An 18,042-nucleotide genomic window follows, 5' to 3' on the forward strand; every position below is an offset into this window, starting at 1 on the left:
TCTGATGGAGGGTCAACTAGCCAGTTGACACGGCGAGAGGATACGTGTGGTAACGAATGGGCTTCCCCGAAGGTTAAAGCAAAAAGAAAGTAGCGCTTAGCGAATGGAATTGGCAGAGCAGAGTTCAATAAAGAAGAAGCCGAGCCAGATTGGGACAATGTACACGATGCAGCACTGCACTCGACAACTTAATTACACCGTAGTCCGGAAGAATAGCAAAGCGGACTAGACGGCTCGGGGCCGGCCATTGTTATATAACACGGAAGCAGAGGTGTCTTCGAGTAAGTAGACTAAGCAACAAGCAGCCTGACTATGGGCTGAAAATGCAACCTTGACCTGGCGTGTGAGCGATCGGCTCCTGCAAGCTGGGCCAGTAGATGGCCGCCCAGCTCCAAGCACAGCAAATTAAACAGGGCAGATCAGCCCGGGCAGTCAACAGCACAGAGACATAGTGGCCGGCTGATATTTCGCGCGTGGTGACGGTATTGTCCAGACAGGCGCGTGTGGGATAGCTAACCAGGAGCAAGGGTGCCTTGCAGCGAGCCACTCCTTGGTTCATGGTCTTCTCTGCCGGCACACGGGGCTATTTTAGTCACCGGCTTGCTTGTATCGACTAATACGAGCTGGGAGAGGCCCATTTGTGATGGAAAAGCAACAATGTTGCTGCGCCGAGATCACATATGGGGTTGGTTTAAGTGCAGATGGCTGAATCAGAATCCCGAACCGTGAGCATTCAACCCGACAGCGGCGAGGTAGGTTACCTGTTTGCTATTCATCTTCAACTTGAAAGTCCGCCGGGGCGCCACTTGGCTGTCCTCGCCTTCAGTTCTGGACCACGTTGGCAACCTGGTGTATGTTCTAGCGACTTGGCATCTCGGGTTCATGAGGCTGTATGGTGTGTTGAGAGAGAGCCCAGCGCTGACAATATCGGAATAATACATGGTGCTATTGTATGCTTGACTGATGAAGTGGTGTACAAAGAAGAGTTGTTCGAGGTACAAGATGGTGCCGGAGGTCAGCCGGTATGAACGCCGAGGCCGATCAAGGTCAGCTGTTGTGGGGTACTGAACAGCATGAACGAACCGTTGAACAGCGAAAAGCAAAGAAGGTATCGGACACAATGAGAAAACGAGATGCAAAGGCTTTCATCCTCGCTCGTACGGACACTGCAACGTGCCTTTGCTTGCCCAGCCTTACCTTGCAGATCGGCCGAGCAACCAACGTTGCGATAGACGATGGCATGATGATTTTTCACCTTTCGGAATCCTTCGTTGGGTCCATGGCCTTATTACCTGTGCGACTGACGCGTGAAATCGTTGGTTCGTGGCTCTTAAATGGAGAAGGCTCCATCACCATTCACGAAGCCTCCCGCATTTTCATGTAGGTGAGATGGGCAGGATGGACTGTGGATGATGAGATGCAGTCACATTTCTGTACCTGGTTAGTACCTTACTTGGGAGTTGACGAGGAGCCAGCCACGCAAGCTAGTAACCGAGAGGTGAGGAGAAGCCCAACTGCGTAGGCGCGACGCGAGGGGGAAGAAAGGGGATGAGAGGATGAGAGGATAAAAGTGGATGAGAGGTGGATGAGAGATGGATGAGAGATGCGGGATGAGTGAGTGAGGGTGCAGTGAGTGAGGGTGCAGTGAACCGGGGGCGGAAGGCGGGGGCAGAAAGTGGAAAAGTGGAGCAAGACCGAGGGGGGTGTTCGTTCTGGCCTTAAGAGAAAGTGAATATTCCGAGGGGGTCTCATGCGATAATCGGGTGAGCTACCCCAGTACCCCTTTTATGATGTTAAATCCCGATAGATGCAAATTAACCCCGCGGTGAGCCAAGGTCTACCAAAAGGTGCAAAGGTAAGCAGAAGCCAAAGCAACGCACTCTCTCAGCATCTGCCACGTCCCACAAGCGCCCCTGGCCTGCCGAATTATTGGCTTGGCAACGCTTCGGTGTGCGTCTGGTTATCCTCGAAATGGGTCGTCATTGTCCTTACTCCTCTGTAAGTTGCGAGTTGTAAGCCTACGGTGACATCTTCCTCCTCTTCAGGACGTCCGGCAGCCCTGAAAGTTGGAACTAACATGCCCATTGCCCCCCGATACTGGGGAAGGGAGCCATGATGCTCTTAGGAGCATCTCTATTCGTACCGGGCGATGACAGCAGCCAGGGGTCTGGTGAGGCAAGCATCCTAGGTTGAGCTCACGACACCCTCTTCCCGTTCTTGAAGCTTTCTTGTCTTCTTTTGGCTTTGCTCGGCCGTCCCTTTCACCATCACCGTGGCGGTCGTGGCCATGGTCGTGACTGGAGCCTCCTGTGCGTATCAGGTCTGATCTAGCTTTGATGTGACTCTTGCGGTGGCAGACAAACAAAAGACTGGCAAACATCCACGACACCCCAGCCGTGATGCTTCCCAAGAATCCCAATTCAGTGCCCTTCATGTCGGCAGAGAATCCGATGCCGGGTTGACAGCAACATCGGCCGCCATTGAGGCGCCTTTTAGGCAGTTGACTACTCCAGTTTCGTGCAGACACGGGTTTGCCCAGACTTTAGAGACAACCAACCATGTTCCTGTTTCACCAACTCTTCTCCCACTTCTCCAGCCTCCGTCTTCCCCGTCACCACCGGGCACAGCAAAGGTCCCATGGATGATGGTTTCCAAGAGAGGAAGGGAAAAGGCCTGATATTTTGTCAAGTTTTTCACGCTTCGCAAAGTCCATCATGGCACCGCTGACAACGGATAACAACAAGCTCAACTTCCGAGCTTGGCACCCTCCCGTCGGATTGGGTGTTGGGTAGGATGTCTTCTTCCCCCCCTCGCCGGTCTCCCAACTTTCTCAGAAGGATTCCTCGCTTCGCCCAATTCTGCACACACACCACGCACGATGCAATGCTACATGACGGCACAGCTGAATCTTCGTGCAGCTTTGGCTCGCAATTCACCGCATTGGGTTGTACTCGCACAAAGTTGGGTAAAAATGAATGAGGTACCAGGATCGCACATGCTTACGTGAAGGAGGGAAAAGTTTGTGTCACCTTGCAAAGTCCGGTTGTTCCCAGCTGTGACCTACTGCCGCTCCCCCGGCAGTCCTTGGATTCGACCTTGCGGCTGATGCCAAGAAGCTGAGGGGGTTGCGATGCCACCGACGACGGTGGCATGGAAAGACTTCGACCCGTTGAAGTGGCAAGTATTCCAGGCTTGTCCTACTTCCCCTCTGTCTAACCCGTATTCCCAAGCCATGTCGGGCCTGAGCGTTGTGATACGCCAACCAATCTGTCCAAGACATCCTTATGCCTGGTCAGGAACGACCAAGACACCCTACCGGCCATCGGGCGTCTGGTGGTTGGAATACGATGTGATCCAAATGAGATGAGGGGTAAAACGGGCGAGTCTCAGGCTTTTCTGGATGGCTAGTAGTTGCTAGAAGCTCGCTGATCTCCACCGGTACAAGTGCAGTAAGCTCGACTGTTTGTCAGACGTGAACGAGAACATTCGGAATAATACGCAAATTAATATCTGCGGTTGAGTGGAAAATCTTGAAAATCTCCGCGTAGATTGATGTCAGTGGGTGGGGTCCGGGCATGGGGTAGGTTGGTTGGCCTACGTGTGTATGATGTTTACCCGGTCTCAATGGCCTGAGTCCACGTTGCCCTCTGTTGAATAGAGTCTTTTGAGGGCAGCAATGAGGGGAGCAAGATGGACATTTCGGGGCATTCTGCGTTAAGCGTGGGAGAAATGGATAGGTCGCGGTCCGGATCACTTCTCCGGGTGGACCGCCCATGGCCTTGTCGACTTGTGATCGTACCTAGTGTAGCAACCTAGCACCCTGACAGGCTGGCACTCCTGGGCCCCTGTGATCGATGCGGTGGACGGACAGAGTTTGAATGAGCGATTATTGTATGTAAGACACTACCGTTGTCGCCGTTCCATCTCTCGACTCAGATCTACAATCGCTCCCCACGACAGAAACTGTTGCTGAGTCAGAGGCTACAATAGAGCGAATGTCTTAGGAACAGACGGACGCTACTTCCGGTGCCTTCCCGGACACGAGTCACGGTGGATCGATGCCGGGCTCGGATGGCGGAGGACCACCCGGGCACCGTCCCAGTGTTCTAGTGCCGGTGCTTCTAACAAGCTAGAATCGTTGACACGAAGCCGTCACGATCTTCTACGGTCTACCACTATATCGGAACGCAAAGGCCCACGTCCCCCTGGACTGGGACTACCTAAGATTATACCTGCCGGGGCACGCCATACCTAGCTACCTCAGTACCAGTCCAAAACACTAGTTGCTGCTAGGTCCCGTGGTTAATGCGATCTTGGGCGGCGCCAGCGCTAACCCCCAGAGGTCCCCATAGCGGCCTGGATACGGGCTTGGTGCTATTCCCGCCTTCCACCATGGGTATCGCAAGCCCCAGCCCTGAGAAGCACGGTCCAGAACGAGTTGTGTTAGAGCAGGGCGGTCGGAAAGCGGAGGATGGAGGGGTTCATCACCATCTAGTGTATTTCACCCCAGAGCTCTTGAGATGAACCGTAGTTACTCTCAAAGCTCAAGTAGTTCATCTCAAGAGGGTGCTTCTGTCACTGAAAACAATCAACGCAAATGGAAGTTTTGAAGATTCCAACCGCTCAACTGCGACGCCAGATGTTGATTCCCATGCACTAAAGTCGCCTCGATTAGACTTTTGACGCCGTCTTCAGCTGGCAGTCGTCGACGCCTCGCTCCTCTGTTCCTACCGCGATCAATCTTAAACTCAATTCGCCGTAGTTGACGTTATTCTCACTCAAATGCCTTAGCGCGCATTGTCAACCAGTAAATTAACCACCGGCTCAATGACACATGGCAAGCCACAAATGCCTGTGCTGGCTGAACTTCGATATGGTCCATCGAAAAAGGTTGGATAAGTGTACTAATGATTTCACCAAGTGTCAATCAATTGAGATGCACGCAAGGATTCAAGAGTCAAGGTAAATTTCAGATATTCAATTGTTATTCTGGATACTCATGGGAAAGGTATCTATGCTTCATAAGTCATTCCATGTAGCCACCAGACCTAAACATTACATTAAGAATAAAGAAATAAAACAATGACCAAAAACAACTGTCGACCAGGGAAAACCCCCCGGCGACGAAAGTATAGCGAGTTGTGAAGAATTGAAACGATCAAGGTCCGGCCAGAGCTCAGCCCCTCATCATCATCCCCTCCCTTCTTCCAGCCGCGCCCATCTGTACAATAAGGTCTTCGATATGTACGAACTTTCCAGCTCTTTTCGAGATATGTGATGATGGTGGTGGCGGTACCTTGTGTGCTGTGCGTGTGTGCAAAGATGAAGTGAACCCCAATCCCCGAATTCCTTCGCTTTCCCCCCATATTCAGCCCGCCTCGATTGTGTGTCCTTTCCCCAAAAGAGTGTAGATGCTATGTAAATATGATGATGCGATATCAACTTTTTTCTCCGATTTCCCTCCAATCATGGTCCAATATTCTCACGCTTTCCCATTCGTCTGACTTGGACGAGTCTAATGTTCCCATATTTTTCAGCCTCAAGCAAGGTAAAAACGCCACATGGATGATTTAACAGTAAGAAATGTGTGTGAAGAAAAAAAAAAAAAAGACAAGCAAAAGTGGTCAGCTGAGAAACGCCAGATTCGGTCTTGGTGTGTGGGATGCCGTAACGCCAGGGCAATAGTGACTCCCTTAGTGCCAGCGCGCATCATCCAGCAATCTGGACTGATCTAGATCGATGTGAGGCTCTTAAAGAGTGCCACGACCGCCCTCAGCGTCCATCTTTTCGTCGTCGCCTCCCTTGATGACCTCGCGGGTCTTGCCCCATTTGAAGTCATCCGAGTAAACGAGGGAGTACCCCAAGATGATCATGTTGAGGAAGGGCGACGTGCACAGGTGGAAGAAGTAGCCGACAAAGTATTGCATGCGCTCGAGCATGTTTCTCGGCAGCCAGAATCCGATGCAGAAGGAGTAAATCTGTGAAACCACTCAGTCAGAATTCTGTCTCAAAGATTCATTGCACAAGGTAAGCGGAAGAACTTTCGAGGAGGGAAACTTACGTATCGGAACAAGAGCAGGGCGAACAGCGACATGAAGACCGGGTCTCTCACCAACTCATCACCGCGACGGCAGAGAATGATGATCAAAGCGATGACAGCGGCCATGATGAAGGGTGTGATGAACCAGGTCATGACGGCAATGATGGACTGAAGACGTTCGATGGGGATGATGCCAGGGCGGAAGATCATGACGAACTCGTTGGAGATTGAACCGAGAGCCCAACGCTTGCGCTGGGACAGGAAGACCTTCCAGTCTTGCGGCACAATAGTGAAGGCCTTGGCGCGTAAAGCCTGGGCAGTCTGGCGCTGGGGGAAAAGGGAGAAGATGATGCTGGCGTGGATGGAGTCCTCGGAGTAGTTGCCCATGATGTGCTGTGTCATGAGATCGTTGGGCTTGGGGCAGTATCCGAATCGCTGGCGGAGGACCTCATCGCCAAAAGTGGCCTCGTCAATCTTGATCAGCTGACAGCAACCGGGAAGGCAGTTGACCTTTCCGGTGATGCGGGATTGGAACATGCGGCGGAGACCTTGGGTTTGGGAGTACTCGACCGACTGGTACAGCGACCAGAGACCCCAGTTCTTGCCATCGTAGTCGACACAGACGTGGCCACAGACACCGACGAGCTTGGGGTTTTTGCGGATTTCCCTCAACATCTCCCAGATACAGAATTCGTCAAACACAGTATCGGCGTCCATACCAACGAGGTATTCGACGTTCTCGAGGCCCTGGGAGACGAACGCGTTGCCGAGGTGCTCGAACAGCTCGTTGCTGAACATGGTCATGATGTTGGTGGAGCGCTTATGGAAATGGTACAAGAACGAACGCGCAAAGCACAAGCTGTCACGCTTGCCCTGGTTGTAACGCTTGCCGACAAAGACATACGGAATGCCCTTGTAGTAACCAGTCTGGATCTTGGTCGGCATGAAAAGACCGTCTCGAGCGCGGTAGCCGTTTTCGAAGAAGCGCGTTGGGCCGGGCTCCAGAATGTCCTCAAGAAGGTACTCTTGCGTGGTCTTCTCCATTCCAGCGCCCTTGACATTGCCGTCGACGACAATGAAGATCATGCGCGGGTGGTCGTCAATATTCTTCTGCGCAACCAAAGAGTCCAGAGATCGAGTAAGCTCCTGAAACGTCTCGTTGTAACAAGGCAGAAGCATGACCATTCTCTCAGGGGTCTCTGGCACCTTCTCTTTGCGGCGGAAGCAGAAGAAGATACCCTTGAAGATGAAGTGGCCCAGGATAAAGACAATCATGATGAATTGGAGGACGGTGTTGGAGCTGAGAAGCACCATGAAGAAGTAGTGGGCGACGTGGTACGTGAAAGACACGTAGATGAGTGCGGCATTGATACACAGCAGGCCGATGAGCAGGCACCATTTCTGGAACCGCAAGAGAGACTTGGATACAAGTTTTAGCTCCGAGTCCGAATCCCATCTCAGCTTCGCCTCTTCAGTCTGGACGGAGGATACGAATGAGGCAGCAGACTCGCCGCCGCGAGACTGCCATGAGCGGTGACCGAAGGACCCGGGTGTGCGGACGCCGAAGGGGAGGTCTTCTGTGGTGAAGCCAACGACAGACTAACCGGTCAGTATTATGACACTATTTCATGACGGAGGCCTATCTCGACTTACAGAGCCCTGTGACTGGATTCGAGATCCAAGTGGCCTCGGAATAGAGAGACTTCGCTGGCTACGAGCCGGTGTTGTAGCTCCTGAGAGAGGAGACAGGGGAGGGCGGCTGCTCTCCGCCATGGGAGGAGGTGGCGGTGCGGGACGGTGGGCCATGGTGGCTGGTTTGAGATTGTGAATTGGGAGTGAAGGTTGGAAGACTTCAACTCAAGCAACACCTTGACAACGACAAGAGAAGGAGTATCAAGCGCACACAATGAGGAGCGAGAGACTGGATGTTTGAAGGGGCGGAGGGTCAGGGATCTAATCAAGATCTTGGGAGGGAGTCGGGCCAACAACAAAACGAATGTGATGACTGCCGGAGGCAACAGAGCAAAGTTTCCTACCGATGGGGAGGAAAGAGAGTGAAAAGTGAGAAGTGGAGGATGAATCTTTATTCCTGCGAGAGAAGACGGTAAAAGAGAAAAAAGAGAGCCGGCATGGGGTAAAAGAGGGTAACATCAGCACGCCGGACCTGGACTCGACATTCGGGGCTAGCCTCACGAGGCGGTTGATCCGACCAGCTGTCTGGGTCGGAATCAAAGGTCTCTCTCAGGCTCGGATAGAGTGGCGGCAGCTCGGCCGGGGTAAGGCATGGACCGCCATGCTGCCCGTCAACTGACTGGACTTGCTTTCTGGCGGGAACGACGTGCGATCATGTCTCGCAAATACGGACTATTGACTGGTTGCAGTTCCTAGGCTTGGCCGAACGATATCCATACACACATCTGGCATGGCGACAGCAACATGACTTCTAGCGTCAGCTGAGCAAGCAAAGAATACTGTACTCGGACCAAGTTCAAAGATTGCCCACTCGACCGGCCACGGGGGGTACCTCAAACGCCATCTGGTGCCATCACGAAGAAAGATGTTGCAAGGGGAGGCAAGGCAGCAAGGGGAACAAGCCAGTCCCGTTGCTGCCAAACGTGTTGTGTGGTTGGTGGTGGAGATGAGACAACCATGCCCATGTTGTCGAAAAAGGTTCAGCAGCACACGTCGGCGGCTGCAGGTGGACGGACCGTGGACGAGCAGACAGCGGTATGCCTAGTCGACGGTAGTTTACACGCCCCCGAGTTGACGCCGGCCACCTGACATGGAGCTTTCCAGCTCTTCCGTGATTGTGTGTTGCTGGTGCTGCCGCCAATTTCTTGCTGTTCAGCAGGTACGCCTGAACCCGAGAACGCCATGATCGACAGAACACGGATCGGGATACAAAGCAGAAGGCCAACGATATGCATCAGTCGATGTGTTGTGTGTACCAATTCACCCCAAGCAGAGAATCCCAACACCCGAAAGGGCATCGGCTTCGTCCGAGGAAAGCTGTGGCGTTCAACGACAACATGTGGCATGGCGTGGAAATGGCAGAGAACAGCAACATCCACCCTCGGAACAAAAAGAAATACAGCCCGCAAGCACACACCAAAGGAGAGAGCCGCTCAGAAGATGGCGCAGCGAAAGACGCATGGCCAGTGCTACACCCCCAAGGCGGGAGCCGCTCGTTAAGCAAGACATGGGCAACGGCGACGTTGACCGGGGTTGGTGGTCGATGGTGGTGATCGGTCCTCAACTTAGCGCGGTGATGCTCCGTTGACCCCTGTCCAATATACACGTCAGTTTCAACTTCAGGACACCGCTGCTTGAGAGTGCGAGTTGCAACGTGCAGCTGCGAGAGATATTTTGGGCTCGGGTTCAGGGCGAATGAATCTCTTCCGGTAGTATTCGCGGCTGATCTTCGCTTCTGAGTGACCACTAGCACGGAGACGCGAAAGGAGGGGGAGGAAGCATGAGAGAAGAGCCGCAGGTGCAGAATGCTGGCTGGGCTGGGCTGGACTTTGCTCGGCTCGCTGGAGGCCAGCATCGTCTCCATTCAGACGAAATCCTTCTACCTATCGCACTCTTTCCCTTTGCAGAGACGAGCTGTAAGAAAGGATTTGAAGAGGCGAGAAAGCTGGGTCATCAACAACTCATGGTTGCTGGCTGCTGCAGCAAAGAGCTGTAAATCGAATCAAGTCAGATCAACCCCGGCGTGCCAAGCCCGTGTTTATGGATTCGCAGGCTGCACGAGTGGGCAGGAAGGTTGTACAGTGCCTGTCCTTGCATATGGATGCCTCCACACACAAGTAAGCTTGAATTCTGGGCACCAAGTGAAGGACGCCGAACAGGGCTGCCGCCTTCAGTCAGGCACACAATCGTGAGTTTGCGTGAGCGTGTGAGCTAAAGTCTCATTTCCTCCATACGCGGACGCTGACCGACAACTCCTAGTGGACGGAGTGGGCATGCACTCATTGGACGAAAAAGAGCAAAGCAGCCTAATGTCTGTGGGATCGAGCCAATGCTGCGCCTGTGGTTCCCTACGTCTGTCAGGAACTTCGGATGACTGGAAAGACGGGACGAATGGCTGGTGTTTGACTCAGCTCGACAACCTTGGCTCAACCTCCAAGCCTGCCTGCCATCTGCAATATCTGGGTCATTAACGGTTTGTCTGAGTCGCACGGGCACAACCGGCCCAGCCTTGAGGAGAGAAGAAAAAACAAGATCAAAGTCGAAGCAGACGAGAGTCAAACACGGCCAAGAGGACCCTTCTTTTCGTGCCTGTCCCTTTCTGTCCACCTTCGTATCTGTTTTGGGAACGACCAGCTGAGAACGCTTGCTTCTTTGTTTTGTTCGAGACCCTGGGTAATAGAATCAGGACACTCGGTTTCGAGAAGTCTGCTGCCAGCCGGCTGGGCATAGGTCTGACGGTACGAAAGAGGCCCCAAGAACCTCATGGGATTTGCGTGGTGCGTGCGTACGTGCGTGTGCGTGTAGTGGTGGCCAGGCAGTATGGCAAATCTGGCGGCGAGCCAGCGGCACAAGAAGAAAGCGTGGCGTTGATGCAACATCACACCATCCTGTGGATGCGCCCATGGTCCGTAGTTGAGGTTGCGAGTGGCCGGTACGTGATTCCCAGCCCCAGCTCATCCATGATCCATCAGGCCCCCTGTATGACTGGATGATGGGGTTGAGGCGGATCGTGAGAGTGTGGGAGATGGAAAGCGGGGCGCCTAGCGATGCGGAAGCGGCTTGCATGTCGTTACGATGCGGAATTCTATTCAGGTGGTGGGAGAGGGGAGGAACCTATTGCGAAGGGAGACGAGGAGGCGGGAGGGGTGTGGGTGTGGGTGTGTGTACATGCGTGGTTGTCGTCGTCTTCGTGAAGGTTGTGAGAGGGTGAGGTCGACGGCGGTGGACAACGCAGGGTACGGGAAGGGAAAGAGAGATGCACACGCCCCCTCCATTAACCGGAGTAATTACCGGCGGATAGAATATTCTATTATGCATATAACCGTTTACCCCGATATTGCGTCGTCGGTGTCCCGGGATGCCTTAGTGGGTCCATCCACGGCGGAAGCGGCCCCACTTCAGCCCCCCGGTGAGAGTTGAACGCGGCGCTAGACACGCGGAATCCCAGTACCTGCAGTAGCCTCTTCCTTGTTTTCCAAGGTTACGCGCTCTTGGCACCTCGGGGAACTAGGGTGAAACTGCTAAAATCTGACCAGGGGAGAAATGTGCGGGAGAAATATGGGGAAGTTGTTTAGTTGTTTCTGAGGTAAAATAAGGTGAGAAACAGCGCTAGGGTGAGAGAGGCCCGAAGGGCAGGTCGAAGAGAACAGGCGCAACACACACGTACACACAGACACACACCAGAGTGACCAGACACACTTACCAGGCGGTTGACAATGGGGGCACGAACGATATTGCAAAGGATAGACCTGATCCTCACACCAGGATTAACCTAAGCCCTTACAACGACACGGGGCAACACAAATGGCACAAATGGCTTTCGTGTATGCACCCATACATCACCCATACGGGACCTGGCGGCCATGCCCCTTCTCCTTGGCTTCTCTACGAATACATTCAAAAGTTTGCCTCAGTACTGCCCGACCTCGGATATCACTGGGTGAACACCTGCTGCAGCATGGCACTATCGATTTCCCCCACGAAATGCTACGGTACCGTCTTCCCCCTCCCCTTCACGCGGTCTTTCGCCCCCGACCATTCCTTGTCGTCTCCGTCAAATTCAAGGCCTGTTTAGCTCCGGCCGCGCATCATCATCAAAGACCCACTCAGTTCAAACATCGAATGACAGATTCACGCGGATCACGCTGTTTTCTAGGTAACCCGAACATCAAATTCAGTACAATGCAGCAGAGCTGAGATGAAGGACTCGCTTAGACTTGACGACCCGTCAGGCTGGCCGATGAAGCTCACGCTGAAGTGATAGCTAGGCCTCCCTCTATACTCTGTCTGTGTGGTCAGTGAGGGCTGGAAGACACGCGTAAGCCACGAGTAAACTGCAAGTGCTTCCAAACTACCTCGATTCAACATACTTCTGATGGACGGGTAAATGATCAAGCCGTAAGCTAGCAATGGCTACTCTCCCCTCGCAGCTCACATTCCGCACCAAGTCTTCCCGTCCTATTCAAGCAATCACATCGTCGACAAGTGTGCTAAGCTCAATGGCACCTTGAACAGGTAAAGTTCAAGTTATTTGCTTACCTGCGTCTTTTTCGCCTTCATCTCCTCTCCCCACGTAAGCTCGGGTAAATTCTTGGTACTTATTGCTCCCCTGGGCAACTCGGAGACGGGTGCCGCGCGGGTGAGCTAGGGGGCGGGGGATTAACTGACATCTAATCAGGTTCTTACTTCATCTCTTTAGTTTACATTACCCTTGAAGAGCAGGTCCCACCACATGGTATTCCCGAGCCCATCGCCCGAGGGCTCGGCCAAGCTCGTCATACGTCGTAGTGCAGTAAACTTTTCTTTGGAGTTTGGTGAGTGGTGTTTTCTCCGGTATTCGGGACATGTTTCCCCGTTTCTTGTTGCCAGGTGTTCCGGCGAGGTGTCGCAATGTCTGGAAATTCCAGCTGACTGACTGGACCACGATAATTACGTGCGTTTCTTCGATGCTACACATGGCATGGTGTCTCGTCGGAGGCTTCTCGTATATGGAAGGTGAAGGCAAACAAAACCGTTGTAGTAACTCTTCAAGACATGCATCATCCGGAGACACAATTCAAATTGCAAAAAACAAGCACGACACTGGCCGTTGAGATGTCGCAAATGCACGATGTAGGTCGAGACATACCCTCTCGCCTGCTCGATTAGGTGTTATAATTAAACTATTTGCCTCCCCCAGATGTTCCAAGCACCCTCTGCGTCCACATGCCAATGCGTTCTGACTGTATTCCAACGCTTCTGCTGCAATGCATATAATTCAAATGCCTCCAGCTGTATCCCAGCTTCTCGGCCGTAGAGATCGTAAAGGTAGGTGGTAGCTCGTAGCCAGGTAGTAGTGCGTCCGCGCCGACAGCCTTGGCGTCTCTCGATAGACTGCGCGATGGTCGTTTCCACCGGTTCCATAGCCCGACCGACCGAAAAAAACAATAATATGTGAATCAAGGTTTGCAAAGTTTGCCCCTCATGTTCGTTGTCATCTTCTGCGCGATACATTGCAGAACAATGATCTGTACGGGGACTCCCCCGGGCTGAAGGGGGAGGTCCCCGAGGATCGACCATGCTGTGCAAGCATGGCGACCAGCCTCAAGGTTAGATGCAGGCTGGCAATATATGCTGCACTAAACACAGCCCGATCAATTGCATGTTCCGAAAAGCGACTGGCAGCCAGTTCCGCAGTGCGTCGCAGAGTTGCCACTGTAATATTCTCATCAGCATGTCGACTTATTGCGACTAATTGTTGCGGATGGACCAGGCCCGAAGGCAAGGGTTAATTGGAGAGAGAAGAAAGAGTGTAAAAAACATACCAGTAACCATATTGAGAACAGCAGGTTTTTGTGCCGTAGTTCTTGCAAGTGGCATTCCATTGGCTTCCGCAGAGACCATTCGAGGATTCGGCCACAGCCGAAGACTGGGGGGAGCAAGACCCAAAGCCTGATTGGCAGCCCGTTCCGCAGTATGTAAGGCTTGAGCCGCTGTGTTAAGGGGAAGTTGTCAGCAGTATCATTCATGGCGTCAAAGGCGTCCGGAGGCTTACCAGAATCCATAGTAGGAGCAGCAGTTGCCAAACGCTGAGTTGAGGCACGTGTAACCCGTGGTGCCACCACAGGTCTGGTCCGGTGATACGTTGGTCGAAGAAGGGACACTTGACGACGATGTGCGAGTTGCGACGCTGGTGGATGCTGTGCTAGACGTGGCTCTGGTCTGCGGCGATGAGATAGGCGTCGAGGCCACGGAAGTGGGCACCAAGGTTGTCGTCGTCGTCCTCGTCGTGCCGACTGCGACGCCGGAGCTAATAGCGCCACCCGCTGACCGGTACCAGTTTTCTCTGGGATCATTGAGACACTCTCCTACGGTCACAAGGCGATAGCCACGCGCCTTGGCAGTGTCAATCATGAACTGTGTCAAGTTGACCACGGTCTGATAGTGCACATCATGGGACAGCTCGATGTACTTGTTTGCTGCCGCGTTTGTTGAGACACCATTGGAGAAGCGGTCCTTGGCGGTCTGAATCTCTTCAGGCGAATCATACATGTAGTCCTTGGTGTCGATATTAACGTTGATGATGTGGTAACCGAGTGTCTTGAGCAGGTTCTGGCATCCTGACCCGGCGTCGCATTCAAGAAACGGCGGGCGCATGTAAGTGGGAATCCAGCCAAATAGGTTTCGGAATGCCATCTCGTTGTAGATTATCTCGGTTCTTTGGATGGTGCTATTGACCTCATTTAGGTTGCGGTGGGTCCATGTATGGCTTGCAATATGGTGGCCGGCGGCGTACATTCTTTGCATCACGGCCGGCCAAGGCGTATCGGGGTTGTCCATCCGGTTCTTGCCAATGTTGTTACCGGCGACAAAGAAGGTGGCGGTGATGTTCTGGGCCTCAAGGATGTCGAGCAGGTTGGAGGTGTAGATGTAAGGGCCATCATCATAGGTCAGTGCCAAGGTTCCTGGGTTGGCGCAAGTGGTGATGATTGAGCCTAGACGGACATGCAAGTTAGGTCCGTCCCACGATGCATAGGCAGATGAACACACCATAAGGCACGGAGCCCACAAGGGGCCGCGCGATACTCTCCGTGCTAGCACCAGGTGGCGGGAAGCTGTCGAGGCTTGGTTAGCAACGTGCAGCATAGCGAGGGACTCCGACCGACGTTGACTTACAAGGTATCGCAAGAGTCGCTGTATTCAAGTTGGCATTGCGAGCCGCCGCAATAATCTGCCGTCGTTCCACACCAGCCGGCTTCTGAGCAACACTGTCCCGGATCGCAGGACCCGATTCCGGGCCCGCACTCGGCGCGCTTCCTCAGGGGAGCGTTTATAGTGGCGGCCATGGCCGCCCCTGAAAGGAGAATAGGCAGAAGCACATGCATGGCTAGAAGAACGTGAGGCAGTCTGCAAGGCAAAGAGGGTATGATTCCGACCGATCGACGCTGCGGGCAAGATGGAGAATAGGTTCCGTAATGATTCGAAGAAGGCGAAGGGCGGTATTTACGAGAGATTCCTCGACGATAATGAGTGGTCTTCGGGTTTACACTACGAAGATGGATATTGCTCCTACAGACCTGCCAAGGACGCCGCGTTGAGTCCAGTCCTTCAGGTTGTATTGACAGAGAGAGCAAGAGTAGGCTGGCTGAGAGCGTGTGACTTGGCAGCTGGATCAATGGCGCTGGCCAAGCGCATATAATGGCATTCTTCAGGCCAAAGATGGATGGAGTCAGACGGGAGAAACGGCACTTGCAAAGGTAGGCTGGCACCTTCAACCCTCTGGGTACGAGGCGGCGCTCCGTCAGATCGTGGGCTAAGACTCCAATATTCAGCATGACATTGCGTCCTACGGCCCTTCAGATGGTTGACTCCATGGCTTCGGACCCAACTATCTGTACGTGACCCCAGCATGACTACATGCCAGACATTGACGCATAGGCTGTCGACAGGTGGCATACGAGTTGCGGAGCCGTGAGAGCCGGGGCAGGTACGGAAAGCTCGCGGGGTTGAAGAGATGAACCATATGAGCTTTCACCCGATCACGGCTCCGTTGTGCCCGACTAGAGGCTGGGATCGGCAGATATTGCTCGTGTACGAGGCCAGCCGTCCAACAGCCGGACAGTAACTGGTAGACAAGGTGTGCGTTGGCAGGCTAACGGTGAAAAGGAAAAATTTTCTCCCCATTGAGTATGAGATGGGCTGAGTGAGACCAGACATATTGGGCCCTTGCAGACTTGGAGCTGCAGAAGCTGGGCAATAACATACCCAGTCAGGCCACCATGCCAACCTCCAGCCAGACAGACCGAAGATCCACTGCAGGTGCCCTGATGATAGATTGATGATGTGCTTTGTGAAAGTAACAGGGGCTTACCTAGAGGAAGATCAAAGACCAGGAACTGGGATGTAACCGGGGGGGCTGACCGCGGGTGACGAGATGCCCCCGAGTAGCCCAGAATCCCTGGCTGTGGGTGGATGCCCCCTGTCAATTGTCCACATTCGATTATCCGAGTAATACATTGCTCTGCTCAAAGATGCGCAAAACGAGACGGGAAACCTGAAGGGCGGGGAATCAACATGATGAGGTACCTACCTAGGTACCCGTCTTTGTCTCTTCTCGAAGAAATCCTCTTGTCCAGGTTCCGTGCCCCGCGGCGTCAATGTCCAAAGTACAACTTGACCACGAGAATAGCCTGACCGCGAGAATAGCCTCACCGCATGACTCCGGAGATCAAATCGAGAAGAAGGATAGGTTGTCTTTCGGCTTGTTCTCTTCGCTTCGCCGTTGTACAACGTGCCTGGAAAGCTGGTGCGAAGATCGGAATCTTTTGGCAGACTTCCCGGATGGATGGATTTGTGTTTCCCCAAGTCTGGTCAGGTTTGTACTCCTGCGGACGCGCCGGTCCTTGGCTGTCTCCGAGGCTCTGGTAATGATCCCGAGAGGTGAAGTCGCCGATACCCGGCGACACACTGCCATGCTTAGTGCCGCGTCCGTGTCAACGAGGTTCCGTCGGCATGCTCTGCCTCCTAGACTCCAACAAACAGGCAAAGAACTTTTGGTTCTTGGCGGCGAAAAATATCGATATGCTCCAGTGTTTTAGTGCCGTCAGCATCCTCCTCTCCTCAGACCGACCCTTTCAGTAACAAGCTAGACGCTAGATTAAGAGTTTCTTATCTCCATAAGAGTCGGTCAGCGTACGCTTGTCGGGTTCTTGATGTCATCAGGTCGGACAAGGTCGTAAGGTGCAAATGATTGAACAAAGATTGAAGCCTCGTCGACTGGACCTCCTCGTATAATCAGAAGCCTAAGGACGCACAGGTCACCAGACTGAAGCGGTGCGATCATGGCTGGGGCCAATGATATCCCCAACCTCACACAAAGAGTGAGATGCACCTCGTCTTCTTTGCATTGTTGGCAGCACTTGGCGCCATCCTGGCAGGGCTGTAGGCTGCGGCTCCAATATCCATCCCCAATCCGTTGGGGGTACCTCTGAGTTTCTATAATTGTATTGCATCTTGCATTTGCAGTGCAGATGGCACCAGCGCAGAGGCCTTTGCCATCCCATCTTTTGGTTCGTCAGCTTGAGACGAGGGCACGAAGTCCCACCAATCATGCTAGTATTGAGGGCACACACTGAGCACGATGGCAAATCCCATGGTCAGAACATTGGAAAAAGTCTTCCAAACCGCAGAGAACTAGTCTGGGCAACGTGCAGTGGCGGTCGCAGTGGCGGTGCGTCTTCGCCCGTGGACGCTGCGGTGGTCTTCTGGTGGTCAAAAAACAGGTCGGCAAGTGTTGCGAGATCATGGTGAGGAGACGGCATTATAGTCGAAGCTGTCGTCGTATCGCTGTCACGGCCACATGGGAGTGCAGAGGCAAATTCCCGCTTTTGGCTCTCTTTCGAGAAGAGCCGCCATCGCGATACGCAACGAGCCGAATGCTTGATGATGCCGTCGCGGTCGACAGTGTGCGACTTGGCTGCCGATCAAAACTTCTCAGCGCCCCCGTTTCGGACAGTGGCTTTGCTTGTTTGAATGAAGCATCATGCTACAACCCGTCACCTCGAGCCGTATGTTGGCCCCAAACGGCGGGACTGCAAATAGCATCGTTCAGCACACTCCAGAGGCTGCTTGTTTGCTGATCAATAGAGGGCGGCCACTGTGGCTTGAGAGGTCCCGAAAATGAAACCCAGCTGGTAGGTGGGCCGCATGTGCAACACAAGCGCTTCCCCCAAGGCGCCGCGCCGGTCCCGAGCCGAGAATGACGAGATGAAGGGGAGTTCTTGGCATTGATGTTTTCTTCTTCTCTTCCTGAAGGAGCTTTAGAGAGAACG

The 18,042-nt window shown here is 53.4% G+C and overlaps 2 protein-coding genes across 2 annotated transcripts; both read right to left on the reverse strand.

Annotated features, from left to right (window-relative positions):
- Positions 1-5,750: 5,750 nt before the first annotated feature.
- On the reverse strand, positions 5,751-7,846 carry N0V96_012019 (uncharacterized protein; the record flags this gene model as incomplete). The annotated part of the gene is made up of 3 exons (XM_053197135.1): positions 5,751-5,978; positions 6,062-7,639; positions 7,694-7,846. 3 exons carry the CDS (start codon positions 7,844-7,846, stop codon positions 5,751-5,753), a joined length of 1,959 nt encoding a protein of 652 aa, XP_053045442.1.
- A 5,916-nt stretch (positions 7,847-13,762) lies between these two features.
- Positions 13,763-15,096, reverse strand: N0V96_012020 (uncharacterized protein; the record flags this gene model as incomplete). Its single annotated transcript, XM_065759473.1, has 3 exons — positions 13,763-14,706; positions 14,762-14,826; positions 14,888-15,096. 3 exons carry the CDS (start codon positions 15,094-15,096, stop codon positions 13,763-13,765), a joined length of 1,218 nt encoding a protein of 405 aa, XP_065611927.1.
- Between the last annotated feature and the right edge of the window lie 2,946 nt (positions 15,097-18,042).

Source organism: Colletotrichum fioriniae, assembly GCF_027942845.1.
Source record: "Colletotrichum fioriniae strain IMI 355084 chromosome Unknown scaffold_20, whole genome shotgun sequence".
NCBI classification, from domain to species: Eukaryota; Fungi; Ascomycota; class Sordariomycetes; order Glomerellales; family Glomerellaceae; genus Colletotrichum; species Colletotrichum fioriniae.